At 38.1% G+C, this 12,268-nt stretch overlaps 3 protein-coding genes across 3 annotated transcripts; all 3 read right to left on the reverse strand.

Moving 5' to 3' along the window:
* Positions 1 to 266: 266 nt before the first annotated feature.
* Positions 267 to 1,115, reverse strand: LOC148697531 (uncharacterized). Its single transcript, XM_088692002.1, has 2 exons — positions 895 to 1,115; positions 267 to 812 (listed from the first exon to the last, which is right to left on the reverse strand). Exons 1-2 carry the CDS (start codon positions 1,032 to 1,034, stop codon positions 470 to 472), a joined length of 483 nt encoding a protein of 160 aa, XP_088548128.1. The 5' UTR covers positions 1,035 to 1,115; the 3' UTR covers positions 267 to 469.
* Positions 1,116 to 1,374: 259 nt separating this feature from the next.
* On the reverse strand, positions 1,375 to 5,655 carry LOC137723793 (uncharacterized). The gene is made up of 7 exons (XM_088692003.1): positions 3,800 to 5,655; positions 3,622 to 3,712; positions 3,148 to 3,305; positions 2,977 to 3,028; positions 2,814 to 2,893; positions 2,617 to 2,710; positions 1,375 to 2,509 (listed from the first exon to the last, which is right to left on the reverse strand). The coding sequence occupies exons 1-7, from the start codon at positions 5,495 to 5,497 to the stop codon at positions 1,776 to 1,778; spliced, it is 2,907 nt and encodes a 968-aa protein (XP_088548129.1). The 5' UTR covers positions 5,498 to 5,655; the 3' UTR covers positions 1,375 to 1,775.
* Positions 5,656 to 8,768: 3,113 nt separating this feature from the next.
* On the reverse strand, positions 8,769 to 9,968 carry LOC148697532 (uncharacterized). The gene has a single exon (XM_088692005.1). The coding sequence runs from the start codon at positions 9,706 to 9,708 to the stop codon at positions 9,166 to 9,168; it is 543 nt and encodes a 180-aa protein (XP_088548131.1). The 5' UTR covers positions 9,709 to 9,968; the 3' UTR covers positions 8,769 to 9,165.
* Between the last annotated feature and the right edge of the window lie 2,300 nt (positions 9,969 to 12,268).

Here is a 12,268-nt window from a genome sequence, read left to right on the forward strand (position 1 = left end):
TGATGAATATCGTACCTTTACTTTTAAAAAAATGAAAATTTTCATTGTTATTTGTACAAATTTTTCTACATAAATTAGGGTTTCAATTTTTAGGACCTTGATTAAAACTTCGTTTGAGACCCACTGTATTAGTAATCACATTTAAGGTACCAAACTATGAATTAGAAAAACGGAAAATGCTAGGGTGACTAACTGTATTAGTAATCGAATTCGAATTCACATACATTAATGTTGAAATTGGGTGTCAAAAGCAGCATGCCTTAACAAAGTAAAGTTTTGAATTATCATACAATTTCCTTTCCTTAATCACGCTATGCACAGGCTAATTTCGCTTCATTTTTTTTCAAAAAATAAAATATGGTATCTCCATTTTGTTATTTATACACAAACTACGCGTGTCATCGACTCCCGTGCATCTGTAACGAACTACTTGAAATTGGACTCTATAGAGTCCAGTGTTTTGAAATCCTCACCCTTTGAAACGCCGCGTTCTGATTTGCGCGAAATGCCCATACGGGGTGCAAGCTTCTCCATCGCCGCCATTCCCAAATTCCTCAATCAGATCCGAATCGTCCTTGACATTCACAGCTTCCTTGTCCGAATTCACCAGCACCTTTAATTCGTCGAAATCCCTGACCTCCTTCTTCTGCGATGTTGGCACCGCCTCCGGGACCTTCTTCGTGAGGCTGAGCTGGTCGGAAACCTGAGAGAGCAGAGCTGAATCCAAGAACTCTTCGAGCTTCGCTACTGTTCTCGACTTGAACTGCGTAGGGGTGGGAGCTCTGCGGTAGCTCTGATTCTGAACATCTCCCCTATAAACGAATCTGAAGTAGGAGATTGAAATTGGTGAAATTAGTGAAGAATTTCAAAATTGTATGTGTGAGAGATATGTACAAGGAGTACGGGGATGAGATGGAGGAGATTGGCAGCGGAGAGATGGAGGAGGAGGGCAGTCGAACGAGGTGTTCCTGAATGTCTTGGAAAGTGGCGAGAGGGCTCGGGGATGAAGTTTTGGCTCTCTTGCTTTCTGCCATATTTGCGCGCGCAATGTTTGAGTTCAGAGCAAGTCCAAGCACATGAATTTTTGGCCCCTCTTTCAGTTTGACATAACGTGGTTAGGGTTCACAAATCAAACTTGTTTAACTAGAATTTGAAATAATTGTAATAGTTGCCCTAATCTTCACTTTTTTTGTAAAGAGGAATCCACATTCCTTGTGCAAACGTCATAATCAAAATCGTCAAGTTGCACTCTTTTTTCACGTTGTGGTATGGTGGAATCCACATTTCCTCTACAAACATTATAAACAAAACTATTCAGTTGCACGCATCTTCACTTTTTTGTAAGGAAGAAAGTCAACGTTTCTCATTTAAACATCATAATCAAAATCAATTATTCACTTTATAATCATCTATAGTCACCAACCATGTAGAAAAAGAAAAATAATAGCCTTGCAAATTACAAAGCACCCCTTATGTATAAAGGGATGATGGGTTCTCTTACAAAAAAATTCTGACGAAGAGCAACAAGATTTTACATTTACAACAAAAATACCAATGTGCAGTTTGGTCACCATGGCTCTTTTGACTCTTTGTATTTGTAGTGTACAATGTATGTATGTATATATCCATGATAAGTGAGAAGCTTGTTCGTAAACAAAATTTGATATGAGCATTTCTTGGGAAGGGGGAATCAAACTCGAGACCTTGCATACTAAATTTGTTTCCATTTAAAGGAGAGAAATTATGATCCTATATCTTCACCAGCACATAACCAATTAAGTAGGGCCTCCAAAAATATTGTTCTGCACTTTTCGCGGCAGCCCAAAATTTTGGTATGCTCTGATTTCTCCGTCCAAAGTGGCTGTCACAATTACCAAACCCCAAGCTGTTGCTTGCGTTGTTTGGCTAGCATTGTTGTTGCCTATATTGTCGAGCCAGGACCAAGAGGAAGACCACGACGATGTGGAGGCACTACCAGCAGACATAGAACTTGAATCACCATACCTAATAGAGGAAGGGTCCGAATTGAACGACTCTCCAATCCCCGATTCTGTTCGGGATATTTGAGCTGGATCTTGATCTTCCTGCGGCGGAGTTGAAGGTATTTGATCCGATGCGTCTCCCTTGTTGTTGTTGCCGTTGTCTTTGTTGTTTTTCTTCGGAAGAGGTGGTAGCATTCTCTTGCTTACACCTGCATCTTCTTGAGTAGGGGATGCAGTGCCGGATTGTGGTTGTTGCGTTGAGCGTTTTGATTGTCTCTTGGAATGTTGCACAAGGACAGGTGGAGGGTCACCCTTTATGGTGCCTGGCCATGGGATTGCGACTGAAACATCTTTGCACTGAAAATGTTCGTGGGAATTGGTGCTAATGATGCTTTTTTTTCCCGTGGCTGAAATCCGGGGCTCATCCCGCCTCCAAATGTATACTTGAGAGTCTTCACTAGCACATACGACATACTTCCCGTTTGGAGTGAATGAAGCTCCAATTTGGCTGCTCATATTTCGAAAACCTGTTCGTTATCAAAATTATATTTCCAATGTTATTTGCTGAGCAGAATTTTTATAGAGAATTAATTGAGAAAGTGAAAAGGTTCTGAGGATTTGATGAGATGCATACCTCTAAACTTGTGAGTCACGTTTGTGCCATCCAAAATCCGAATCCGAGAATCAGCAGACGTGACAAGCATTTCAGTTGGGTTTATCGGTGAAAACTGTTTCCATTGAAAATAAGAGAGGACGTAAGAAGCATTTCAGATGGATTTTATGTGCGCAAGCAAACTGTACAACTAGAGAGTCGAGAGATTTCTACATTACCTGGAAACCTGTAATCTTTTTGGCTTGATTCTTCTTCTTGTTTTGAATATCAATCTGACTATGCTGACTTAATTTACAATCTGGATTTCAAAACAAGACGAGCTTTATCAATTATCTGAATTCGCATTGCCTACGAAAAAGAAACTAGAAGAGCAACTCATACCTTCTGCGTTGTACATGCGACAATTTCCTTTGTGTGAACCAATGATGCAAGCCTAGAGTTTTGAAACAGATTTGAAGCAAGATTAATCCAAATAGTGACGAAATTTTGCACGAAACATGCAAAAAGAAGAACATCTAAAAAGAAAAGAAATAGTACACAATAGAGTTGTACCTGGCCATCTGGGGTATAGGAAGCAGCAGTGACCATTTCATAAAGATCAGTCCAGTCCACGACTTGCCTAACAGCTACGTTCCACAATCGAATCTTTGCATCGAGTGAGCCGCTGATAAAGTAATTGTCATCCAAAGGATTGAATTGTATGCAAGTCACTGCAAGACCGGTAACCCAAGTCAAAACTCAAGAATCTATACAAGGAACAACATGATACAATGCTTCTCTGTGTGTGTATTGGTAGTGATTTTCATACTCCCGTTTTTCTCCATCTTCATTCCCCTTTCTTTTACATCCCTTGATCCTCCTTTAACTTTATTCAACAGAGGCTATAAAAACATGGAGAAGAACGAGGAACAAAATGGGAGAGCGGAAATCACTACCTGTGTGTATTTTGCATGCTACATCGTCGTTTCAGACAACAAATACAAACAAAAGGTAAGCATTGTTTTACATAATATATGAATATCTTACCATAATCATTGTGGGCAAACAACTTTAAACAAGTCTTGGTCTCCAAGTCCCATAACCTAACAGTTTTGTCCATTGAAGATGAAAGCAATAGCTGCAAATTGATTAAGTTATATCAGCCTAAATTAGCCTAACCTTAAATTAATCAATTGAAGAAAAGAACATTTAGAAAGGAGCTGACCTGATCTCTGGACCAGGACAGGTCCAGAACAGCATCCAAATGACCTTCAAAAGAGCAAAATGGCTTCTCCGAAAATGAAAACACTGTTTCGGGCACATGCACATATTCTGGGATTGGATTGCTTTTTCTAGCAGACCCACCCTTTCCCTTCTTCTTCTTCTCCTTCTCGGATGGCCCAACCGCAGCTTGATCAGACATTGATGGCGAACGATCAGGGGTGGAGGACCCGAGAGAGTGATGAAGCGGGGTCGAATTCCCATCCAATGACATAATCTCACACTCTTGCACTTCCCACACATGAATAACCCGATCCTCTCCTGCACTCGCAAGAAACCTTGCATCTAAGCTAAACTTAATAGCCCAAATTGACCCCTCGTGAGCTTGAATCTCTTGACACAAATGCAATGCCGATAACTCCTTGTAATGCTTCCCTGTCTGCCTAACTTTGACCCATTCCGATGAAGCCGACGAAGAAGAACTCGAGTTCTTGGCGGGTTTCTGCTCCGGCGGTGGTGTCAGCGGCAGCGTCGTGTTTTCCCTCTCTTTCTCCCCAATCAACACACTCACAGCGGTCCCCACGCCTCGTATGCTGTTCTTCAACAGAGCAACCCCTCTTCTCTTGCTCATCCTCAGGCTCTTCGAAACTAATGAATTCGCCCCTGCACCGAGCTTCCTGTCGTCGCCGCTGCCTTCGCTGGAAACGCTCTGTCTTCGCATAACCTCTTTCACCACTGGCGAGTACCCGACACATTTCTCGAACTCGTCCATCGTCAATTGCTTCCCCGTTTGGAGATCGCTGAGTCGATTCCAGCACCCGTCCTGATCGTACTCGTTCACGATGAACTCAGTCCCCGTGTCCAGATTCTTAATCAAGAAGAAGGCTCCTAACCGGTTGTTCGAGAAGACCGACGACAATCCACCGCCGGTCCGAACCGATCGGCTCTTGGGAGTAGCGTCTCCGACTTCGTTCGGGGACGCTCTAACCGATTCGGTGTACGGACATATTCTCGAGCGAGTTGCGGCTATGGCGGAGCAAGTCCTCGTAAGCCGTTGCTTCGAGATTGTTCCGATTATCTCTTCCTTCCTTTTTTTATCTACCGAGAAAGCTTCAATGTCGCCCTCCGACCTCGAACGGACGAGCACCACCGGCAATGGATCATGATCAGGCTCCGGCTCCGACTCTGGCTCTGTCTCCGATACCGGCTGATCCGACGATACTTGTCCTTTTTCTTTGGCCCGAGTGATTGACTGGGGGATTGGAACGACGCCGTTTTTGAGTTTGTTGGAAACGAGGCGTTTAATGCTGGTTAGTTGTTTGAAGCTGACGAGGTCTTTTCCAGGTCCTTGGGCTAACCCCATGCCCTGCAATAATCGTTTCCGCCGCTCAGTGATAGACCCGGGCGCCTCCATCCAGATGTTGTAATCCGGCGTCATTGGAGCCGCGGAAGTAGACGGTGGCTCCATCGGAGCGGCTGCGGTGGAGGCGCGAAAATCGACATCGTTTCGAACAGAGGAGACACATGAGGCGAATGAATTGCGACTGCCGTCGAAATCCTCATCTTCGGAGGAGGATGCCTCGAGGTCGAGAGGAACGACGGAGGAGGCGCGTTCCTTTGACTCGAAAAAGCGGTCGTCGTCATCGTCGTCCCGGAGGCCGTCCCAGTTCATCGTCAACGTCTTTTTCCGCTCCATCTTCATGGTGCATTAGGCAAATACTGCGCAATCGAATAGGAAAAATGGTAATTTTGTTGCGGTCGATGATGAAATTACAAAGAGAAATTGGGAATTTTTTGGGAATTTTCTGCGGGAGAAAGATTGAGAAAGTGGAAGAGAGAAAAAAGAGGGAGTTTGGTGGTTGATTACCGTTACTGAGGAAAATAGAAACAGTCAAGGGAGGGAAGAAAGAAGACGCTTTAATTAATTAATTAATTGATTAATTAAATTAATTAGTGGATTCCTTACCTCTGCTCTACTAATTAACAAAACATTCATTAACATTATCTACTAATTAACAAAACACTCATTATCAACCAAAATCCTATGAAATTAATTAACAGAACACTCATTATCAACCAAAATTCTATGAAAGTACCAGTTTAACCCTCTAATTAAAATAGAATATTAATAAGAAATATGGGGCAGAAATGTAATTTCACACAATCAAAAATTTTTTTTTCAAAAACCTCATCTACATATAATCATAACATATTTCTAATTAAAAAATAATAAAAAATAATAAATAAAAACTTTCTACTACCATATTCTCTATCACTCTCTTCCTGTTCCAAAAACAAAAATAAAAAATGTTCTTTCACAGTTTGTGTGTCCATATGTTAATTTCTTTTTATGATAATTAGGATTTATTATTACAATTTTTCCATGTATGTCGTGCGGGCCCTCTACGGCATCCGGCCTGCCACTCACTTCTTGCCACGTCACTGCTTTGTATTAATTCGTTGGTGGACTGGACTGCTGTTTAAGGAAGTTTGGAACTCTGAGATGTAAAGCCCAATGTCTCCCATGTTTGATGTGATCCATTATTAGGAATTTAGGACTAACAAGAGACGGTCTATCCATCAAACGAAAGGTGAAAGCTGGATTGTGAAAATTACCATCCAAAATCATGAATATTGGTGCACTCAACTTTTTCTAGAGTGTTGCCATTTAGTACTATCGTTAAGTGATATTCTTTTTCACTTGTCGGTGGTTGATTACCGTTATTGAGGAAAATAGAAACAGTCAAGGGAGGGAAGAAAGAAGACGCTTTAATTAATTAATTAATTGATTAATTAAATTAATTAGTGGATTCCTTATCTCTTCTCTAGTAATTAACAAAACATTCATTAACCCTCTCTACTAATTAACAAAACACTCATTATCAACCAAAATCCTATGAAATTACCAGTTTCATTCTTGTCAAATGCGAATTTGAACTACATTATTGTTAGCTCATTGTGAGCTTTAGTGTATTCCTCCATCCCTTAATGTAGATAATATTGTTTGTTAAAAAAAAAAAATTTCTAAAGCGCCAATAACAACTTCCTAAACTTATAAAAAGGAAATTCATGTGGTGTGCGTGCTTTCATCGAAATAAAGTTCCCGTGTTTAGTGAGATTTAAAATGATATTTCCAAATTGAAAACAAAACAATAAAAATCTCGTGGATCAAGTAAGAATGTTCTTACTTTGATCTTACAATACAAAACCCTTTGTCTGCTTGGATTAATTCATCTGTAAAATAAGCAAACAGATGGCCTTTCATGAAGAAACAATAGGGAAAAGGATCCGGCTTTGTCTGCTTAGATTGATTCATCTGTAAAATAAGCAAACAGATGGCCTTTCATGAAGAAGCAATAGGGAAAAGGATCCGGCGAATCAGCAAACAGATGGCCTTTCATGAAGAAATAATAGGGAAAAAGATCCTTGCCGCATTCTTTTCCTGGGGATTCAGGGTTCTCATGATAGGGATCGTTCATTATACATCGTGCGATTATAAATTATTTAAAATTTAAAATTAAATATAAATAGTATATAATGAAAACTGACTTCATAATGTACAAAGAACAACTACACTCATGAGATTCTTGAATCCTCAGGAAAAGATCCGGAACAATAGTACTAGATCCCACGTCTAAATATTGATATTATATTCACTAAATATTAATCTCGTACTTACAAGTTTATAAAACTAATTTATCATGGGACATGGGACTTGGAGCATGTTTGCCTTTCTTGGAAACATAATTCAGATTTTCTTTTATGGGTGAGGATCCTCTCCTAATCTAAGGATGAGGATCCTCATGACCAAAAGATGTGGATCGTTGAATGAAAATCCAACGGTTATAATTATTATAACTTTAAAGGGACTCCCTATTTGTAATCGTTGGATTTTCATCCAACGACCCACATCCCTTGGTCATGAGGATCCTCATCCTTAGATTAGGAGAGGATCCTGGTCCTTCTTTTATAACATATTGTCTATTAATAGAACCTTATTTGTCAACCAAAGTTCCATGAAATTGTCGTTCGAACCCTGTAATCAAAATTGAACAAAAAAGGGCAATTTAGGAATTACATGCAACATATAATTTTCAGTTTTTTACACCAACCTCATAGTTAGACGTGGCAAATCAACACATTAAATTGTTAATAGGTATCCATTAAGACTCATTTAGTTTGTCTTCATGTTACAATATCATGATTAATCTCACATCCATATTACAGTAATCACATATTTAATTACACACGTACAACAAGTGAGCACTGGTACAGATTTAAGAGAACACTATGAACAGTATCTTCTCCCCCTTCTCCAAACGAAGGCCTGCTAATAAATAACGATTAAAAATGTCAAAGCAAAGCTTTACCACTTACGGTCAAATGATAAGTTCAAACCAATAAAAATATTAAATTTGACTACAATACTTACATGTATTTAATATGATCATCATCTCATCGAGCCATTTTTATCAATAAGAAAGAGCATAGAAAATTATTAGAATAAGCTATATAATAAAAAATTGATAACTATTAAAAAAAAATGAAAAACACGGGGTGAGGGTAAAGGTTAGACTATTTTCAGCTTCGAATAGAACTCTATATTGATTTTATATTATAATTTGAACATATGAATACTCTTATAATTTTACATGAGCTTTTTACACTATTTTACACTAAAAAAGTTGTTTGGATCTAAATTTTGGTTGTTTGAAAAAAGACCCTAATATTCACGGCAATCCACCCCCGGCCGGTTTCACGAAATTAATTAAGTAAAAAAAGATAATTCTCACAATAAACTCATAGCGTATGAGTTACTACTTGTAACTGACTAAGTTATGAATTAGAAACAAGGTGTAATGTAACACTTATTTAAATTAATTAATTTTATTAATTTTGGACTTTATTTCGAATAATAAATACTATACTTATGTTTTGTCTTAAAATAGTCCCTAAAAGAAAAAACAAACGTTTGAAAAAATGAAATAAAACTCGAAATTAATATATATCAATTGAAACACAATGTGGCAATATTATATTGCAATTGCTCCTGAAAAAGAAAAAAATCATAACATATATATATATATATATATATTTCATCAGTTTCATGATCTTTTATCTTTAGCAGGAGAAGAGAATAACACCTCGAGCACAAAAGAAACATAAAATCTTTCAATGCATCTCTCTCTCTTTTCTTCTTTCTTCTTTTTCCATCTTTACAACGTCTTCTTCCCTTTAACCAAGATCTAACAAAAATTGAAGGAAAAAAAAACGAACAAAGATGGAGCTGAGAGATCAGAATTTTAATTAATTATGAATGATGGGTTACCACGAATAATATGGATGAACAAAACGCGAACTGCAGTTTAACTAATCACTCTGATCGTCTGGCTTTCTTGATTTTGGCGCGCCCATCCGAGGCGAGGGAAAAGTTGACCAAAATATCATATCCAGTTGTGCTGTTGTAAACTGAACCTTTCTGCGAGCAGGCGGCGGCGGAGGCGACGGCGACCGCGACGACATTTTTCTCTTTAGAAAGCGTTTGGGTTTGCCCGGAGCAGGCGGGCATTCTGTCATCGGCGGGATTTTGTGCTCCAGGGATGTCGGCGTTTTGAACCCATCGTCGTCGTCATCCACGACATCCTTGTCGTTCGTCGATGATTCATCTTCCATCGGGGACGGCGGCGTCTTGCGGTCTTGTTTTGCCGGGGTGTTAATGTGATCTGGTGTAATGTTCTGGGACTGCTCTGGTTCTTGTTTCTTGGGCTGTTCTTGTTGTTGACGATCATGAGGCGCATCATCGTGATCCGACGGCTTGGATTGAAACTCCGACATGGGTGTCTCGCTCCGGTCTTGTCTGTGTGAATTTGAGACGTTGAGGACGGAGATCCGGTCGACTAGGTTCGACTCCATGAACGACGAATGCAAGAAGAAGACGGAAAGAAGATATTGGAATTAATGGCGGGTGCAAGAAGAGGACGGAAATTTAGAATATACAGGATGTATTGATCGATATAGATAATCTGATCGAGTGATCGAATTCACAATGTTTTGGTATTTTCCCTATTCCCGATTGGATTGGGTTTTAGGGATTTCCGTGAGAGCTTGCTTATTTGTCTATGTGAACTTTTTGAGGTAGAGAAAAGAAGGGAAACGGTTTTAACTATATAAGATTGAGTTTCCGAGTCTTTTTAGAAGATAAAGAGTTTTTTTTTTTTTTTTTTTTTTTTTAATGTAACCGGAACAACGAGGGGAGAGGGAGAGAGTTTGTGTCCATTGGATCCTACACCAAAAGCGAGAGGGATTGAAATTGTAACTCTTACACTAATAAATCGATGAGTTTTTATCATTAGATGATGCTTGAAATAAAAAATCAATGCATGAAGTCCTTAAAAATACAGTTTTGTCAAAAATTCTATTATATGATGATGCTAGACGTATGTGGGTCCCACAAGATTTATGGGTTTTTATCATGAATAGTCTCTGAAATTGAAAATCGATAAATGTAATCCCCTTAACTAGGTGTTGCAAATCAATATGGTTAGTCTGTCACAGTTCTGTCAAAATTTTTGTTAGATGCCGATGTGGATTTAATAATTTAATAATTAATTGAAAAAGTTGTCAAAATGCCTTTTTGCGCAATGGGATTATCTCGTGGTAGAGCTTGCCGTTCTCCGCGTTACCAAGATTACCGGGGAGTGCCCAATAAGCTCTCCAAGATTAAGGTTGCAAGGATGTTGATCGCTCAAATGTTAACAGTGATGTCACATAAGTCGTCTACAATCCAAGCTGTCATCAAAGGTGGTGTTGATCCTGGTCCAATTCGGTGAACAGTGTTGAAAAGTGTAAAGATAGGTGTCTTGAGAATTTTTTTTTGTTTTCAAAGAAGGGCAGGCGAAGGGCGAAGGCTACCATAGATAGAGGTTGAGGAGTATGGGTTGGATCAGAAATGATTGTTGGACTGGGTTTTGAGTTGACAATTTTTAATTATTATTAAATTAAACCTATTTCTAATTTATTTTTAATTTAATTAGACTTATGGAACTCATTTATGTGCTACATTAGCGCATAACATAATTTTTGACAGAAGTGTGACGGAAGAACCACATTAATTTAACACACCTATTTTCAAGAATTACATTAATCGATTTTCAATTTTAAAGATCATCTTAATAGTACGGACCAATTTCAAAAATTATCTGTGATAAAAACCTTAAATCGATTGAAACTCTCTTGAAATTGGTTATGGATGGGAGGGTGGAATAATATGAGAATATCTTCTCGTGGTATTTAGAAGGTGCTTTGTTTAACTTGCAAGCAAGCGTGGGCCCAAGTAAATTTTATTTTCCTTTTGAGTTTTTAAAGTTTGTTTTAATTTGAATTTCATGATTCTAATTAATTTGTACCAAATAGTATCAAAGTTAGCTACATGCTCAAGTCCTAATTTAGCCATACATGTAAGGTGAATTTCCATAACTTTCTATGTTGTCGCGTAATGTATTTCTACAATTAGGATTATTTAACTCTAGGTTTCCAATTACGAGTTAATTCTGCAACAAATTATGTTTTGTTCATCTAAAATGTGCAAAAAATTATAAAATTTATTAGATAAAGTTGATATGAAAATGCGGACAATGAAATTAACTACTAACTAATTGTGGTTCAGTTAGTTTTTAGCATGATAATTCCTGAAAAATAATTTTAGTTAAAAAATATAATAATTTTGACGGTTGAATAACACCTGAATGTACCACATTAAGGGGGTGGTTGGAACCACCGACTCACAAAGTGGGTAACAATAAATAAATTTACCATCTAACCCTACAAACCTATCGTAACTAACACGGTTGCAGCAGTATCTCCCATCTTCACGATGTGGGTCTTGCATATTTTTTCCCAACTGTACATGCATCACCTCCAACCATATGACTAACCTAAAAAGTTGTTGGCACGATAAGTTTTTCGACGTGACTGTTACAACCGCTACGTAATGTTATTGTCTGTATATATTATTTTACGTGTTTCAAAATTATTTGAGATTTTGCTCTTTTTAAGAAGTGTGTTTTATTACAAGTGCTTTTATTCGAAACACGTCAATGTTTTCATTCATATAATTCAAGTGCTTATTATTTTATATATAGCAAGGATATAATTACATTTATAAACACCACACCAAAACCTCACTAGGGAGTTTTACAGCACAAACTAAAACAACTATCCAGTACAATAAACCAACGAGCGACTTACTTAAAAAACACTTGAATGTGCTTACTAAATAAGTACTACAATATGTTTTTTTAGATAGTGCTTCTAAGATTTAGAAATATTTTTACAACTCATAAGCAATTTTAAGTTTTTTTTTTTCTTTCAAACATAGTCGGAACGTCTTTCGTAATCCAAAAATACTTCTAGTCATTCAAAAAACAATTAGAAACATGTATTTAGGATAATCCCTTCATTTCTACTTGCTCTA

This window comes from Pyrus communis, chromosome 4 (assembly GCF_041283825.1).
Source record: "Pyrus communis isolate YQ-2024b chromosome 4, ASM4128382v1, whole genome shotgun sequence".
NCBI lineage: Eukaryota > Viridiplantae > Streptophyta > Magnoliopsida > Rosales > Rosaceae > Pyrus > Pyrus communis.

Excerpts from the sequence above, each read along its gene's own strand:
- LOC148697531 (XM_088692002.1), bottom strand. The coding sequence starts at position 1,034 with ATGGCAGAAAGCAAGAGAGCCAAAACTTCATCCCCGAGCCCTCTCGCC. Across the intron at positions 813-894 it reads ATCTCATCCCCGTACTCCTT|GGGAGATGTTCAGAATCAGA; the intron begins GTACATATCTCT and ends ATTCGTTTATAG.
- LOC137723793 (XM_088692003.1), bottom strand. The coding sequence starts at position 5,497 with ATGAAGATGGAGCGGAAAAAGACGTTGACGATGAACTGGGACGGCCTC. Across the intron at positions 3,713-3,799 it reads TGTCCTGGTCCAGAGATCAG|CTATTGCTTTCATCTTCAAT; the intron begins GTCAGCTCCTTT and ends ATCAATTTGCAG. Across the intron at positions 2,894-2,976 it reads TCGCATGTACAACGCAGAAG|ATTGTAAATTAAGTCAGCAT; the intron begins GTATGAGTTGCT and ends TTTGAAATCCAG.
- LOC148697532 (XM_088692005.1), bottom strand. The coding sequence starts at position 9,708 with ATGGAGTCGAACCTAGTCGACCGGATCTCCGTCCTCAACGTCTCAAAT.